The sequence below is a fragment of the Dendrobates tinctorius genome, unplaced genomic scaffold (genome assembly GCF_039654945.1).
Source record: "Dendrobates tinctorius isolate UK_male_01 unplaced genomic scaffold, ASM3965494v1 ptg000119l, whole genome shotgun sequence".
Lineage (NCBI taxonomy): Eukaryota > Metazoa > Chordata > Amphibia > Anura > Dendrobatidae > Dendrobates > Dendrobates tinctorius.
In genome coordinates this window covers 887534-905672 of record NW_027361787.1, presented here as the reverse complement: position 1 = coordinate 905672, position 18139 = coordinate 887534, and the positions used below count along the sequence as shown (strand labels likewise).

Genomic DNA, 18139 nt, shown 5'->3' with positions numbered 1-18139 from the left:
CAGCCCTGGTGTCATGAATTCTCTCCACGTCATACATTACATTGTTTCTGATCCTAAGGAATTCAGATTACTGCACGGTCTCTCCTGAAATGGGGAGCAATATTATTTTCTCTAATCTTCTGCTCAGGATCCATAGTAGCTCCAATGGTCCACCATAAATGAGGGCAACTCTGGTTTACTGTTGTGTAATCTGTATTTGTAGTTTTCAGTTAATGAGATTCTCATGCTCTGGGGCGGGGCTGTGGGCGGGGCTGTGGGCGGGGCTTTATGTGGTGCTCTGATTACATATTCCTCTGTATTGGCTTATGACAGGTCGCTGATCCCTCACTGACCTGCCCCCCATTATTACATAATGCATATAATAGCATTGATATTATTGGTGATAATGCCTATAATATTGTGGCTATTGTGAGGCTTAGAAAGAAATTACATCCAGCAAAATGTCACCGGCGATGGCGGCGCCTGCGCAGTAGCCTCTATATCAACTATATCAATTTTTTTTGTTAGGAAGTTATAAGGGTTAAAAGTTAAACAGCGATTTCTCATTTTTACAAACAAATTTACAAAACCATTTTTTAGGGTCCACCTCACATTTGAAGTGAGTTTGGGGGATCAATATGACAGAAAATACCCAAAAGTGACACTATTCTAAAAACTGCACCCCTCCAGGTGCTCAAAACCACAATCAAGAAGTTTATTAACCCTTCAGGTGCTTCACAGGAATGAATGGAATGTGGAAGGAAAAAATAAACATTTACTTTTCTTTCACAAAAATTTTCCTTTACACCTAATTTTTTTTTTACTTTCACAAGAGTAACAGGAGAAAATGGACGATACATTTTGTTTTGCAAATTCTCATTTTTTTTTACTGTAAAATATGCTGGAATAATTAGCGGTTGCCATGTCGCATTTGCAGAGCCCCTGATGTCCCTAAACAGTGGAAACCGCCAACAAGTGACCCCATTTTGGAAACTAGACCCCTTAGGGAACTTATCCAGATGTGTATTGAGCACCTTGAACCCACAGGTGCTTCACAGAAGTTCATAATGTAGAGCCGTGGAAATAAAAAGGGAAACCACTGTTTGGTCGCATGGCAGAGCTTGAAAGGGAAGGAGCGCCATATTGGAATTGTTTGTGGGTGACGTCACATTGTCAGAGACAATGACGTGTCTAAACAGTGAAGTGACCCCATTTTGGAAACTAAACCCCCCAAGGAACTTATCTAGATGTGTGATGGGCACTTTGAATCCCCAAGTGCTTCACAGAAGTTAGTTACATAGAGTTGTGAAAATAAAAAATCATATTTTTTCGACAAAAAATTAACTTTTCAACCTCAAATGTTTTTTCCAAAGGGTAACAGGAGAAATTGCACCCAAAAAGTTGTTTTGCAATTTGTCCTGAGTATTCTGACACCCCATATGTGGGGGTAATCCACTGTTTGGGTGCATGGCAGAGCTCGGAAGGGAGTGAGCGCCATATTGGAGAGCAGATTTTGCTGGAAGTGTTTGTGGGTGACATGTCACATTGTCAGAGCCCCTGAGGTGCCAGAACAGCATAAGCCCCAAAAGTGACTGCATTTTACCAAATACTTCCCTGAATGAATTCTTCTAGTGGTGCAGTGAGCATACTGACCCCACCGCTGTTCCATAGAAAATTATACCATTGGGCAGTGAAGAAAAAATTACTGTATTTTTCGGACCATAAGATGCACCCCAAATTTTCAAAACGAGAATAGGGGAAAAAAGTGCCAAATGGGGGTCCGTCTTACAGTCTGAATTCAGCTTACCGGGGGGGATCAGCACAGGTGCAAGAGTGATCACAGAGGTTGTTCGGTGGTCTATGCTGGTGCAGTGGCCTCCGGAAAATCCCATCCCAGGCTGGTGCGGCAGCGGTGCTCTGTGCTGGGGTGGCGGCAGCGCTCTATGCTGGTGCGGCAGCGCTCTACCTGCGACAGTGGCAGCACTCTGTGCTGGGGCGGCGGCGCCATTTTGTCAAAGCGGAGGCCTCTGCAGCTCCATTGCTGCGATGCGGTGGCTTCTGGGAAAATGGCAGCTGGGGGCGGTGCATGCTCAGATTCAGATCTCGGCAACGAGATCTTGGGGCGAGATCTGAATTTGAGCATGAGCCGCCCACAGCGGCCATTTTTCTGGAGACCACCGCATCGCAGCAATGGAGCTGCAGGGGCCTCTGGGCTTTGACAAAATGCTGGCGGAGCCCTCCACGCAGCACAGAGCGCCGCTGCATCATTTGTAAGTATATTCCTACTATAAGACACACCCCTATTTTCCCCAAAAAATATTTGGGAAAAAGTGCGTCTTATAGTCCGAATAATATGGTACATTTCATAGAATCATAGAATCGTAGAGTTGGAAGGGACCTCCTGGGCCATCTGGTCCAACCCCCTGCTCAAAGCAGGATTCGCTAAATCATCCCAGTCAGATGTCTGTCCAGCCTCTGTTTGAAGACTTCCATTGAAGGAGAACTCACCACTTCTCGTGTCAGCCTGTTCCACTCATTGATCACTCTAACTGTCAAAAAGTTTTTTCTAATATCTAATCTGTGTCTCTTCCCATTCAGTTTCATCCCATTGCTTCTAGTCTTTCCTTGTGCAAATGAGAATAAAGTTGATCCTTCTACAATGTGACAGCCCTTTAGATATTTGTAGACAGCTATTAAGTCTCCTCTCAGTCTTCTCTTTTGCAAACTAAACATTCCCAAATCCTGCAACCTTATTAGCTATCCCTCCTAGCTTTGTGTCATCAGCAAATTTAATCAGTTTACCCTCAATTCCTTCATCTAAATCGTTGATAAAGATGTTGAACAATACAGGGCCCAGGACAGAGCCCTGTGGTACCCCACTTGAGACATTCTTCCAACTGGATGTGCAGCCATTTACGACCACTCTTTGGGTCCGATCACTAAGCCAGTTATGAATCCACCTAACAGTTGCCTTGTCCATTCCATACTTAGTCATTTTTTCAATAATACGACTAAAATGTTTTTTTAACCCCAGATATTACATTGGAAAATAGGTAGATAGGTAAATGGTCACTACACCCAGAGATGAATTCCCAGAAGGGTGTCATTTCCAAAATGGGGTCACTTCAGGGGGGATTCTGCTTTTATGGCACTTTGGAGAGCCGCTAAGTGCCAGAACAAGAGAATCCTCCCTGAAGTGACCCCATTTTGGAAATGACACCCCTCTGGGAATTCATCTATGGGTATAGTGACCATTTTCACTACATGGATGATTTCCAGAAACTCGTAGTAGAAGTTTTATAGCAAAAATTGCAAAAATGTCATTGTAGTGCCCAATATATTGTGCCCAGCTTGTGTCTCTGGAGACCTCCCCTACCTACCCCCGGAAATTGTTAAGTCAGCTCTACTCAAATGTGTCTGTCACTAAATAAACCAAATACTTGAATGTCAAAACAGTTCAACAACGTGGTTCTGTGTGGAAGATTGTAAAGCCGTCATGGAGGCATAAGGCTGGCAATGATGGGCATTGTGGGTAATAATAGCGGGGATCATGCCTCATTCCCCTATAGGAACATACACGACATCTTCTCTGGGGGATCTTTCTTGTTTCAGTTACTGGGATGAGTGCAATAAAATGTCACTCAGTGAGTCTTCTCACATCTTCAGATTCTAAAGGATTGGTGGGGGCAAAATTGTCAAAAACAAGATTTTCAGTGACCTTTTCCTGATAATCAAGGAAAGTATCTGCATTTCCGGCTTTTTGTATAACACAAAAGAATTATATGTGGCCACCTGAAACAAATACATGACTAACTTTTATACCAGATATATGATTTTCTTGATACCTGGTATGGCTGTAGAACCTGATCTGCAAGGTCCACACCCCATATATTTGTTGTAGTCAGTGACAGACACAGGTTTTGGAGTAGTGGATCCCTGTTGGTCTGCAGTGGCCCTTGTGGCATCTGTGTGGATCGAGCTCAGGATAAAAATATCTTTATCCTTATACTTAAGGACAAGCAGCTCTCCATTGTGTAAAGCCCCTGACTGCCCCTTTCAGAACTTTTCTTTGACCAATGATTGTGGAAACCCCTGATGGTTCTTGCGAATGGTCCCACAAGCCCCTATGTTATGTTCAACCAGACTTTTAAATAGGGGTATGCTGGTGTAGTAGTTGTCAACATACAGATTGTAGCCTTTTTGTAAAAATGGAGTTATCATCTCCCAAACCATTTTTCCAGATGTCCATGTCATGATACCAGTGCTGGATGACCGGCACTTCTGGGGTTAATGTTCTGATCTCAGTGCAGACTTTCACCTGCACACCTGGGACCTATTATGGTGGCCTCTCATTGGTTCTGGCGAGGCTCCTTATAGCCTCAGGAAGCTCCCATCCCCCGTCAGTTATACTTTCGCCCTTGGCATTGTGTGGTGACCCCTGAGTGTGTTAGTGTTGTGTTCTGGTTGCTTGATTCTCTGTGTACGACTCGGTCTGTTCTCTGGATATCGCTTTGGATTCTGCCTGGTACTTTCTACGTCTGTTTGGTTTTGATCTCTGCTTGGCTCTGACTGTCCGTTCTGTCTCATCCCTGGTACTGTACTGATATCTTGTGTATGACCTTTGGCTTTGTCTGACCTTCCGTCTGTTTATCCCTCAGGTACCTCGCTTGCCTGTATTGTGCTTGACCCCCGCTTTGCCTGACTCTGAGTTTTCTACCTCCTCTGAAAGCAGGACACTAAGCCCTGCCCCCTTGCAGTCACATGACCATAGGTCCTATGCCGGCTTGCTAAACTTCTAGATTCAGGTCCTGTGCATCATTATTTTCCAGCTGTTCTTATCCCCAGGGGTCCCTACGGTGTGGGTGAGTCCCTGCTTAGCGGAGGCTGTACGCCGGCGCTGTCAGGACCCTGACATTATAACTGACCATTAAGTTTTTGGGGGGTTTTTTATGCAGAGAGTTATGGCTCCCATATGACAAGATGAAAAGTCTGAGTCAGATGTTTCAGAGTTTATCTCTGGAGCAGCAAGCTCTGGCTCGTTCTCAGCAGCAGGTTTCTGAGACAGTGCGGGGGGCTTTAGCTGCTGGGTCTCTGGGGGCTGGAGCGAGTGATGTTGCTTTGGTGTCCCCAGAACCACCTGTTAAACTGCCTGACTTTTTTTCTGGAAACAAAAAGGAGTTCAGGGTCTTCATGGAGGGGTGCAAACTTTTTTTTAGTTTGAGACCACGTTCCTCTGGGGACGAAAGTCAGAAGGTTGGGGTTGTTATGTCTCTGTTAAAATGGTCCCCACAAGCTTGGGATTTCTCCCTTTCTCCCACTGCCCCTGAGAGAGTGTCTGTGAATGCATTTTTTGAGGCCCTCGGGCACATTTATGTTGAGCCTGACCGAGTGCGATTGGCAGAGGACATGGTGATGAGTGTCTGTCAGGGGAAACACTCAGCTGAGTGGTTTTGTACTGAATTCTGCCGCTGGGCCGCAGAGGTCTCTTGGAACGACGCCGCACTCCGAGGACTCTTTCGCAGAGGCTTGTCCGAGCGGCTGCAGGATGCCTTGGCATTACATCCCCCACCTAACTCTCTCGAGGACGCCATGACCCAGGCTGTCTGGATGGACCGCAGGCTGTGGGCCAGAGGGGTGATGCAGGTGGAGACTCCATTGTTCCCCAGTGGAAAAGAGACTGCCCCTGAGCTCATGGATGTAGGCGCCCTCTCCCTGAAGGATACAGAGAGGAAACGCCGGAAGGACAAGCAGTTATGCTTTTACTGCGGTAAAACGGGACATTGGAAAAGGGAGTGTCCTGATTGCCCATCTTCAACCCGGTCAGCGGGAAACAACTAGGTCTAGGTAGTCAACAGGGAGACTACTCAGACCCTCAGGTACCCTTTTCCTCGTTTTCTAAAGTGTTACTGCCTCTGGAACTGTTTGTGGACGGTAGTTCTTTTTCCTCTACAGCCTTCGTGGACTGCGGGTCATCGACTAATCTCATTGACTCCCAATTGGTCACACACTGCAAGATAGGGACAGTTAGGCTCAAGGTTCCGATCAAGGTGATGGCCATTGACTCCTCTCCCCTCACTAAGGAGGGAATTCTCTTTATGTCTGACTTGTTTTCGCTCAGAGTGGGCGCTACTCATGTGGAAAACCTAAGTTGTTTTGTGCTGGACAATCTACCTGCAGGGTTGGTGTTGGGCATGCCCTGGTTACAACACCATAACCCAGTTATTAACTGGAAAACGGGGGAGATTGTTCAATGGGGGTTTAATGATTTTAAGTTATGTGATAAATCCGCACTGCTGGTTGAACCTGTTAAATCTGTGTCTGTATCATCTGTCGAGCTGAAAGGTATTCTGGGATGCCTGAAGGACTTCGAAGATGTATTCTCCGAAAGCGAGGCCGAGCCGTTACCGCCACATAGACCCTTTGACTGCGCTATTGAGCTGGTCCCGGGGGCTAAATTACCTAAAGCCCGTCTGTTTAATTTGTCCGGTCCTGAGCCTTGGCTATAAAGGAGTACATTGCTGAAAGTCTGCGCAAAGGACACATACGTCCTTCAGTCTCACCTGTGGCGGCAGGTTTCTTTTTTGTAAAGAAAAAAGATGGCAGGTTACGTCCCTGTCTCGACTTCCGGGAGCTTAATCAGATTACTGTATGGAATACGTACCCCCTTCCGTTGATTCCCGACTTATGTAACCAACTATCAGGGGAAAAGTGGTTTTCTAAACTGGATCTTCGGGGGCATATAATTTGATAAGGGTCCGAGAGGGGGATGAATGGAAAACCGCGTTCCTCACGACCGAGGGACTATTTGAAGATTTAGTCATGCCGTTTGGTCTTACCAACGCCCCCGCCATATTTCAGAATTTCATCAACGTGGTATTCTTAGATCTCATTGGTCGTTTTGTCGTTATCTACTTAGATGATATTTTGATATACTCCTCCGACAAGCATTCTCATTTGGAACATGTACGATCTGTTCTCCAAAGACTGAGAGAAAATCATCTGTATGCCAAATTGGAGAAATGTGTATTCTGTGTGCAAGAATTGTCTTTTTTGGGATTAATTGTATCCAGTGAGGGTTTTCGCATGGACCCCAAGAAGGTGCAGGCCATTGCGGATTGGGTGCAACCCCAAGATCTTAAGGGTCTTCAGCGCTTCTTGGGGTTTGCCAGTTATTACCGCAAATTTATCCGGGGGTTTTCGCAAGTGGTCAAACCTCTCACAGATCTAACATGCAAAGGTGCGGATGTGAGAAATTGGTCCTCACTCGCAAAAGAGGCCTTTGCGACGCTGAAAAAATGTTTTATGTCTGCTCCTGTCTTTGTACAGCCAGATCCTTCCAAGCCATTTGTGGAGGTAGACGCCTCCGAGGTGGGGGTGGGAGCGGTGTTGTCCCAAGGGCCTGCCACTCTAACCAAACTCAGGCCATGTGCCTTCTTTTCCAGGAAGTTCTCTGCTGCTGAAAGAAATTATGATGTAGGCAATAGAGAGCTTCTTGCGGTTAAGTTGGCGTTTGAGGAATGGAGGCACTTTTTGGAGGGGGCCAGTCACCCGGTTACTGTGATCACTGATAACAAAAATTTGTCTTACATCGAGTCTGCTAAAAGATTAACGCCCAGACAGGCCCGTTGGTCACTTTTTTTTTCTCGTTTCCAGTTTACTATTACATTCCATCCAGGGTTAAAGAATGTCAAGGCTGACGCCTTATCTCATAGTTTTCACCCTGTGTCTGTCCCTGAGCCATCGTCCTCCATTCTTCACCCTGGGGTGGTGTTAGCAGGGATCTTCTCTGAATTGGAACGGGGAATTGAGGGGGCCCAGTCGCTGGCTCCTGCGGCCAAGCCAGGGGGCAAGTTGTTTGTCCTAGAGCAACTTCGCCTTAAACTCTTGCAAGAGTTCCACGAATCCAAGTTGTGTGCTCACCCTGGTATATCAGCCACACGACTGGTGGTGGCTAGGGTCTTCTGGTGGCCTACTCTGGGTTCTGATATAAAGAAATTCATTTCTGGTTGTGGGGTCTGCGCTAGTTCTAAAAGCTCCCATAGCCGGCCGGCGGGGGAGCTGATGCTCTTGGAAGCTCCCGAAAGACCGTGGACCCATCTGTCCATGGATTTTATTACCAATCTTCCCTCTTCCAGGGGTAATACGGTGGTATGGGTAGTGGTGGACAGATTTTCAAAGCATGCTCATTTTATACCCCTGTCCGCATTACCTTCTGCTGAGATCTTATCCAGATTGTTTGTGCAGCATGTGGTCCGCTTGCATGGGGTACCCCTGAATGTGGTGCCTGATCGTGGTGTGCAGTTTGTGGCTAAGTTTTGGCATGCTTTCTGCAAAAAATTAGGGATATCTCTGTCCTTTTCGTCTGCATACCATCCTGAGAGTAATGGTCAGACGTAACGCACTAATCAGTCTCTGGAACAGATCCTCAGATGTCTGACTTCTGCTAGACAGAATGACTGGTGTGATATACTGCCGTTGGCTGAATTTGCCTTCAATAGTCGGGTGAGTCAATCCACTGGTATGTCCCGTTTCTTGATCAACTATGGGTTCAGTCCTCATTTTGGTGAGTTTTCTCGTCTGGATTCGGGGTGCCCCGGGGCTGTGAACTCTGTTCAGCGGTTAAAAGATACATGGGCAGAAGTCCAGCAGCGTATATCTAGGTCTCAAGGCAGGTATAAGTTTTTCACGGACAGGAAACGAACACCTGGTCCCATGGTTCAGGTGGGAGAGAAAGTTTGGCTCTCCACGCGAAACATTAAGTTAAAGATTCCGTCAGCCAAGTTGGGCCCCAAATTCATTGGCCTGTACAAGATTGTGGAAAAAATCAACCCAGTAGCGTACAGGCTGTGCCTTCCACCCTCTTTCAAGATCCCTAATGTCTTCCATAGATCTCTACTGAAGCCGTTTGAAGCAGTCCGGGGAGAATCCGAGTCCGCTGCTCCTCCGGTTTCGGTTGAGGGACATGTGGAATATGAGATTGGTCACATCGTAGATTCTAGATTGGTACGGCGGTCAGTACAGTACCTAGTTCATTGGAAGGGGTATGGGCCGGAGGACAGGTCCTGGGTGCCGGCCCGGTTGATGCATGCGGATCGTCTGGTTCGGGCTTTCCATGCTAGGTACCCGGGCAAGCCTGGGGGTCCAGAGGCCCCCCCGTTGAGAGGGGGTTACTGTCATGATACCAGTGCTGGGTGACCGGCACTTCTGGGGTTAATGTTCTTATCGCAGTGCAGACTCTCACCTGCACACCTGGGACCTATTATGGTGGCCTCTCATTGGTTCTGGGGAGGCTTCTTATAGCCTCAGGAAGCTCCCATCCCCCGTCAGTTATACTTTCGCCCTTGGCATTGTGTGGTGACCCCTGAGTGTGTTAGTGCTGTGTTCTGGTTACTTGATTCTCTGTGTATGACTCGGTCTGTTCTCTGGATATCGCTTTGGATTCTGCCTGGTACCTTCTACGTCTGTTTGGTTTTGATCTCTGCTTGGCCCTGACTGTCCGTTCTGTCTCATCCCTGGTACTGTACTGATATCTTGTGTATGACCTTTGGCTTTGTCTGACCTTCCGTCTGTTTATCCCTCAGGTACCTCGCTTGCCTGTATTGTGCTTGACCCCCGCTTTGCCTGACTCTGAGTTTTCTACCTCCTCTGAAAGCAGGACACTAAGCCCTGCCCCCTTGCAGTCACATGGCCGTTCACATGACCATAGGTCCTATGCCGGCTTGCTAAACTTCTACATTCAGGTCCTGTTCATCTTTATTTTCCGGCTGTTCTTGTCCCCAGGGGTCCCTACGGTGCGGGTGAGTCCCTGCTTAGTGGAGGCTGTACGCTGGCGCTGTCAGGACCCTGACAGTCCCCAGATAAGTAGGGCATCCTGGTGGGTTCAGGTTGCTGTCATAATTGTGAAAAGCTGATGTGTATCCGGTTGAACTCTCACACATTTTATAGAGCTTTATGCCGAACCTTGCCCTCTTAGAAGGAATAAATTGCTTAAGATGCAGTCTTCCTTTTGAATTTTATAATGGACTCATCAATGGAAATAACATAGGGGTGGCTTGAACAGGGCAGTTGGACCAATAGGACTGAATGCTCATTTTTTTAAACAAGCTCCATATTGAATGTAAGTCCTAAAAATGTTTTACTTTCTAGGACATTAGTTGGTGTCCATAAATTTGACCTAGCATAATAGGATCGTGGATTCTGGCTGATGAATTGGGACACATATAAATTTGTAGGACAATATGCTCTAGCAAGCTATCTGTCAGAAACAAATTAAAAAATTAATTGTTCCAAAATTTTCCACCTCCACATTTATACCAGGAATGGCATTAAAATTAGGGATGAATGGAGTAGCTGAATCTGAAGCCTCCCATCTTGGAAATATTTCATCAAGAAGCAAAGCCCCTTGGACATTGGTGTGCGCCAATTCCCGAGCACTAGGGACAGCGCTAGTACTGGGCATTGTTCCCTGAGTTGGAGACATTTCTCCAGAAGCGTTATTTGTCCTTCTTGTTGTACTGGTCCTTGTGTGTGAGGATGGACCAGAATCACTGCTCATTTCTGAACTATCACTGTCGCTGCTACTAAAGCCCTCGAAATCCACATCGCCATCTGACACTGCACTTTCTTCACTGTCAGAACATAAAAGTGCATAAGCCTCCTCTGCACTATAATACTGACGGGCCATTTTATTTATTTATTTTTTTTTCCGGAAATAGAAAACTATGACGTGACCAAATTATTGGGGAAACAATTGAGAAAAACCTAATTCTTTAGCCTAACCCTAACCTGTCTTATCTGTATTGTTACTTTATAGCACAATCGCTGACTGACACAGCTGTTGGCAGCAGCACTTGTAACACTGTTTCTCCTCTAATCTCTCACTGACAGGAGATCTGAGAAGAAACAGCGTTTTTATGGGGCAGATTGCCAGGAAAAGTTCGCTGCTACAACAAACTTTCCTAGTGATTTGTCTCATTGGCTGGTGTGACACTGACGTCATAAGGACCTGTACCGATCAGGTCTCAATGAGGTAGGGGGTCACAGGAAGCATTTTGCGGTGGAATCCCCTAGTTATAAGGTACGTGGGGTCCCGATGAGCACAAAACTGCCGACCGTAGACAAACGACTGCGCTGCACAAAGCCCTGCTAGCGCTGGCGATTATCTACCATTGGCGGTCATGAACCGATTACGTTAAGGCCTATTTTCCCTTCACCCATGACAGCACCACATGAGAGAGGGATCCGCCCCGCCAGGACAGGAACCTACTGAAACATAAGGGGCGGCACCTCTCCCCCGCTTCAGTTGGGTTCCTGTCCTGGAAAGGAATCCCTCTGACAGCGGCGGTGCCTGTCAGAATGAAAGACCCAGGGCCGTCCCGGCGTGTAAGGATTGCAGGGCTGACTTACCTGCAACGCCGGCCGTCGGCAGCTGGTAGCGCAGTCCCCGGGGTGTTGCCTGATTCGGGCCCCGGGTTCGTGCGGGCACGTCCTGATGTCCTCCCTTCGGAGGTCCTCCTCGTGCCGCCCTCCCCCTCCGCGCGCCCGTCCTTCGCCTGCATGCAGGGGAAGCCGGGGGCGGGGACCGGCGTCTGACGTCAGCGGCGCAGAGGATTCTGGGAGCGCGACCGCTGACGTCATCAGGACGCGACAGTCATGGCGCCGGGCGCGACGCCGGCCAGGAGCGGCTGGCGGTAGCGGGGGGGAGGGGTAATGTGGGGCTCACTCACTGTTAAAAGAAGGAGCAGAAGCGGCTGCAGGGGTGACAATGGCGTCTCAGGAGGATCGCTCACCGTCCCCATTGTCCCTGCCCCCATCGCAAGCTTCTGGTCGCAAGAGCCGCTCGAGCGGCAAAAGCAGCAGCCGTCCAAGTCACCAATCGAGGGATTCCTCGAGGTCAAAAGAGCGCAGGGCGCACGCTCCTTCGCAGCCCCAGAGCCCGGTATCAGTCTTTCCTGGGTGGTGAGTGATCTCCGTGAAAGTTAGGCAGTATTATAATAGGCCTTCCTATGTCTTTTTTGTTTTTCTTAGGGAGCCAAAAAAGCCATAAGTAAAAAGAAAAATAGAGAATGTGCCATATGCCACAGCCCTTTAGCAAAAGACTACCCAAAGGACTTATGTGTCAGCTGTATTCAGCGGACTATGGCTGAAGAGGTGCCGAACCTGGCAACAAACCTCAGATCGATAATAAAATCTGAGGTACAGGGCTCACTTAAAAAATTATTAAAAAAGAAGAGTAGGAAAGCCTCCCCGAGTTCCTCATCAGGCTCCTCCTCTTCGGAGTATCAAGTTGAGCAGGGGTCATCTTCATCCTCAGACAGTGATACGGGGGGCAGACCTTGCTTTCCCGTAGAAGATACGGACACTCTCCTTAAAGCCATCAGGTCCACTATGGGCCTGCAAGAGGAGAAAGTAGAGAGATCACTGGAGGATGTAATGTTTGGCGGCCTGCAAGAAAGGAAAAAGCGTACCTTTCCGGTCAATGACAAGGTTCAAGCCCTAATCGAGAGAGAGTGGAAGAAACCGGAGAAGTCAGGTAGCCTTCCCTCCTCTTCAAAGCGCAGATACCCCTTCGAGGCTAAAGACACGGACGTCTGGGACAAGGTCCCAAAGATTGACGCAGCAGTGTCTAGGTCTTCCAAGAAGTCGGCCCTGCCCCTGGAGGATTCAGTGGTTTTGAGAGATCCCTTGGATAAAAAAGCGGACTCATACCTAAGGCACACTTGGGAGGCAGCGGCAGGGGGTCTGAAACCAGCAATAGCCGGCACCTGCACAGCCCGGTCATTAATGGTCTGGCTGCAACAACTCGAAGAGAAATTAGTCTCCAAAGTACCAAGGGAGAAAATATTAGGAGAAATGTACCTGCTACACAGAGCTGCCGCCTTCTTGGCTGACACCTCCGCCGACTCGATGAGGTTAACGGCAAGAGCAGCGGGGCTATCGAACGCCGCAAGACGGGCGTTATGGCTCAAAGGCTGCCCTGGGGACATTCAATCTAAGGCGAAATTATGTTCGTTACCATGTGATGGGCAGTTCCTGTTTGGAAAAAACCTGGATGACATCCTGGAAAAAGCCGGTGATAAAAAGAAGGGCTTCCCCAGATACATGGGTGATCAAAGGAGACCGCCCTTTCGGAGGGGAAGGTTCAATCGAGGCCATCCCCCGGGAGAGCGGAAAAGGTGGGACGACAAGAGGAAAAAAGAACCAGGATTCATGTTTGGGGGAACTACCTCAACCGCCAAAAAATCCCCGCAATGACACCAGCCCTCCTGTGGGGGGAAGATTGAGGCTCTTTTTCCAAGAATGGGAGAAAATATCGGCCAACAATTGGATTTTGAACATTATAAAGAAAGGCCTAAAAATCCCCTTCTTCCAGCATCCAAGAGCTTCATTTGTGGTGACCCCCGTCAGGAAGAAACCAGAAGAGCAATCAGCCTTAGAAACAGAAATCTTAGGACTGTTGGAGAAACAAGTTCTGATAGAGGTCCCAAAAGACCAAGAGAGAAGGGGGTTCTATTCTCCCCTCTTCCTAATAAAAAAACCCGACCTTTCCTTCAGAACGATAATAAATCTCAGGCGCCTCAATCAATGGATTACGAACCAAACATTCAAAATGGAATCAGTGACTTTGGCCATAAAGCTGTTACACCACAACTGCTTCATGGCCGTAATAGATTTGAAGGATGCCTATTACCATATCCCGATGCACCAAGAATACCAGAAATACCTGAGGGTAGCCCTATACATCCAGGGCGACCTCAGGCATTTTCAATTTACAGCTCTTCCGTTCGGCATCTCCATAGCGCCAAGGATTTTTACAAAAGTAATAGCGGAAATGACAGCTTTCCTTCGAATCCACAATGTGATTATGGTGCCTTACTTGGACGATTTTTTGGTCATTGGCAATTCAGAACATCACTGCGCACATCAGGTAGAGAAAATAACGGAGACCCTGCAAAAACTGGGTTGGATGGTAAACTTAAAAAAATCAAAACTCCAACCCCTAAGGAAACAAACATTTCTAGGTTTCGTCTTGGACTCCGACCGTCAAGTTTGTCTCTTGCCAGAGAAAAAACTAGAGAAGGTGAGAGAAATGACCCTTACGGCAATACAGCATCCTCACATGACCCTAAGAAGGGCAATGTCCCTGTTGGGCACGCTAACAGCCTGTATCCCGGCGGTCAACTGGGCACAGTTTCATACCCGGCAACTGCAGGCGGAAATCTTGTCAGCCCAGAGACGATTGAAAGGGCGTTTAGAGGGGAAGCTGGAACTTTCCGAAAGGGGGAAAACTCTCTCACTTGGTGGCTAGACGGCACAAATTTAGCAGGAGGAACGTTGTGGCACAGGCCCGTGTCTGATGTAATATTGACGGACGCAAGCTCCTCGGGATGGGGGGCACACCTGAGAGAACATATGGCCCAAGGGTCCTGGGGTCACATAGAGCAGAAGGCTTCCTCCAACTTAAGAGAGTTAAGAGCGATAAACAAAGCCTTAGAGGCATTTATCCCCATGTTTCAGGGTCAAAACGTCCGGATTATGTCAGACAACAGGGTGGCAGTGGCGTATGTCAACCACCAGGGAGGGACAAGGTCAAACTCCCTAATGGACGAAGCCAAAAGAATCTTCCTCAAAGCAGAACAACATCTAACCTCCCTAACAGCCCTACACATCAGAGGGACAGAAAATGTTCAAGCCGACTTTCTAAGCCGCAACAAATTAAAACAGGGAGAGTGGGTCTTAAATCGTATAATATTCCAGAGGATAGTACAGGTATGGGGGCAACCAGTGATCGACCTCTTTGCTACCAAAAACAACCGGCAAGTGAGAAGGTTCTGCTCATTAAACCCAAGGGAAAACCCGTGGGCAGTAGACGCTCTACAAATCCCGTGGCGGTTCAAACTAAGCTACGCCTTTCCCCCGATAGCGTTAATCCCGGCAGTGGTAAGAAAGATAAGAGACGAGCAAGCCAGAGTAATCCTCATAGCCCCGTTCTGGCCAAAAAGACCGTGGTTTTCACTACTACAAAGGATGTCTCTCTCGGACCCGTGGGTACTGCCAGAAATTCCAGATTTATTAGCTCAGGGGCCGATATTCCACAAACAAGTCAAGGGGCTCCATCTGACGGTGTGGAATTTGAGAGGGCGCTTTTGAGAGATAAAGGGTTTTCCCCGGGGTTGGTGACTACTCTAATGAAAAGTAGGAAACCAATAACAACCAACATATATGGCAGGACGTGGAAGAAATTCCTTCAATTCCTGGGAAAACCGTTAGGTCAAGAACCCCCAATCAAGTCCATCTTGGAGTTCATGCAGGCAGGCTTACAGCTAGGCCTGGCGGTTAATACCCTAAAGGTACAGGTTTCAGCGCTGGGTGCATTATACAATTGCAACATAGCAGCAGACAGATGGGTAGCCAGGTTCATAAAATCTTGCCACAGATCTAGGCCAGTTTCCTTACCGAAAATAGCTCCATGGGATCTAAATCTGGTACTGGAATCCCTTACGAAGGAGCCGTTTAAACCCATACAGCAGATTTCAACTAAAAATCTCACCCTAAAAACCATCATTTTGGTAGCTCTAACGTCGGCACGTAGAGTTAGTGACCTGCAGGCCCTTTCAGTCAACCCACCATATACCCAGATATACCAGGATAGGGTGGTGATGAGAACAGACCCTGCTTACTTGCCGAAAGTAGTAACTAACTTTCACCGAAATCAAGAAATTGTCCTCCCTTCCTTTTGCGAGAATCCGAAAAACCCAGGGGAGGAGAAATTTCATAGCCTAGACGTTAAAAGAACCCTAGTAGAGTATATGTCTATAACCAGCCAGTGGAGGAGGTCCCAGTCCCTATTTGTAGCCTTCCAGGGTGCTAGGAAAGGTTATGGAGTGTCAAAAGGGACTATTGCCCGATGGATTAGGGAGGCCATTAGTGTAGCCTATTCAGCTAGTGGCGTCCCGGTTCCTGACGGCATCAAGGCTCATTCCACCAGAGCCGTGGCGACCTCCTGGGCTGAGAAAGCAGAGGTGTCAATAGATCAAATTTGTAAGGCCGCTACCTGGGCCTCACCCTCAACTTTCTTTAGACACTATAGACTAAATCTATCCTCCTCGGCTGACTTGACCTTTGGTAGAAGGGTGCTGCAAGCGGTGGTCCCTCCCTAAGGTGTTCGAAGTCTCCAGAATCTCTCATGTGGTGCTGTCATGGGTGAAGGGAAAACCACCATGGTTACTTACCGGTAGCCGGTTTTTCCGTAACCCATGACAGCACCCGTATATTCCCCCCCCTTTTCACCGTTTGGGTGTGCACAATAGTCGGGTGTATTTGTGTGATGTGGTGTTGGATAAATATGTAACTAACCGGGAAGTCCTCTCAAGTGCTCTGTAATCCAACTGAAGCGGGGGAGAGGTGCCGCCCCTTATGTTTCAGTAGGTTCCTGTCCTGGCGGGGCGGATCCCTCTCTCATGTGGTGCTGTCATGGGTTCCGGAAAAAACGGCTACCGGTAAGTAACCATGGTGGTTTCATGAGTTTTAATTTTTAAAAAATTCTGTGGAAGCCTGGCTGAAAAGCAATGTCAGACTTTCATCTGCTCATTTTCATAGATTTTTGATTTATTTCTACTTTTGTCAGATTAAAGTTATTTCTGTGACCATTGTGGGTTTTTCTGTCATTAAACGAGGGGTACCAACAATTTTGACCACGTGTGTAGGAGGAGTGAATATTTTGACTCCACAGCCCCTTTCCGGAAATTAACACGCAGTGGATGTTGGAGTGAAAATTACACATTTGCCATTTTATTACCCAGCACATAGTGCCCAGATTGTGCTCCAGGAGACACACACCACAAATTAAGTGGATTCTTCTCACTATAATATTGCTAAATACAGGGATCCTAAATGTTGTTTGCGCACACTGCAAGACTCCGAAGTGAGAGCGGATTTTGCAGGATTGGCTTATGGAAACCTTGTTGCTTTTCAACAGCCTTTGAGCCACTAATAGTGCGGGAACCTCTGTTTTTCCATTGACAGATGATGGACCTGAGTGGGGACTTGTTTTTGTGAGATGAGAATTGGTATTATTTTCGCCTACATAACATTGATTGGTTTCTTTTTATTCGATATTTGGGAGGCAGAATGAACCAACAGTTGAACACCGCACACTACTGGCTCATCCAACAAGATTTTCTATTAGACTGTGAACTCTCATTGTCTTGGTAAATAATTAAAGTTTTTTACATAGCTTGCCATTTTTATGGACAGTTCAAGTAGAAACGTTCAAAGATATAAAACTCAAGGATATTTTATTAAAAATAATTGTTTTTTTATTTTAGCAGATGACTGTACCAGGAGATCAGAGGGACAGCTGACATCTTCAATTTTGAAATCTGATGATCTTGAGATCCTACAAGATACAACTGAAGTGATTGCTATTACTCCAGATATATCATCATCCATTCACAGCAAAGATCTGTCATCTGGTCCTATGAAACAGGTCCCATCTTCTGATTCATTACTGACTACTAAGAAAAATCAAAGTCACAAAAGAGGCATTAAAAAACAAACTTCTCCTAAAGCAAAGAAGTCATTTTCATGTTCAGAATGTGGGAAATATTTTGCACGTAAATCACTGCTTGTTGCTCACCATAGAACTCACACAGGGGAGAAACCTTTTTCATGTTCAGAATGTGGGAAATGTTTTCACAAAAAAAAACTTTTTCTTATTCACCAGAGAACTCACACAGGGGAGAAGCCTTTTTCCTGTTCAGAATGTGGGAAATGTTTTAACCAGAAATGGCATCTTGTTAGTCACCAGAGAACTCACACAGGGGAGAAGCCTTTTTCATGTTCAGAATGTGGGAAATGTTTTAACCAGAAATGTAATCTTGATATACACCAAAGAACTCACACAGGAGAGAAGCCTTTTTCCTGTTCAGAATGTGGGAAATGTTTTAACCAGAAATGTAATCTTGATATACACCATAGAACTCACACAGGGGAGAAGCCTTTTTCCTGTTCAGATTGTGGGAAATATTTTAACCGGAAAGCGCTTCTTGTTAGACATCAGAGCAGTCACACAGAGGAGAAGCCGTTTTCATTTTCTTAATGTGGGAAATATTTTACTTGGAAATCAACTGTTAATAAACATTAGAGACATCACATAGGG

The 18139-nt window shown here is 47.0% G+C and overlaps 1 protein-coding gene across 1 annotated transcript in view; it reads right to left on the bottom strand.

Annotated features, from left to right (window-relative positions):
* Window positions 1-11158, bottom strand: part of LOC141101532 (uncharacterized) — a 29654-nt gene extending 18496 nt beyond the window's left edge. Inside the window, exon 1 of the mRNA XM_073590656.1 lies at window positions 11146-11158. Coding sequence (XP_073446757.1) covers window positions 11146-11158 — 13 coding nt within the window. The remainder of the gene's footprint in view (window positions 1-11145) is intronic.
* Window positions 11159-18139: the final 6981 nt, after the last annotated feature.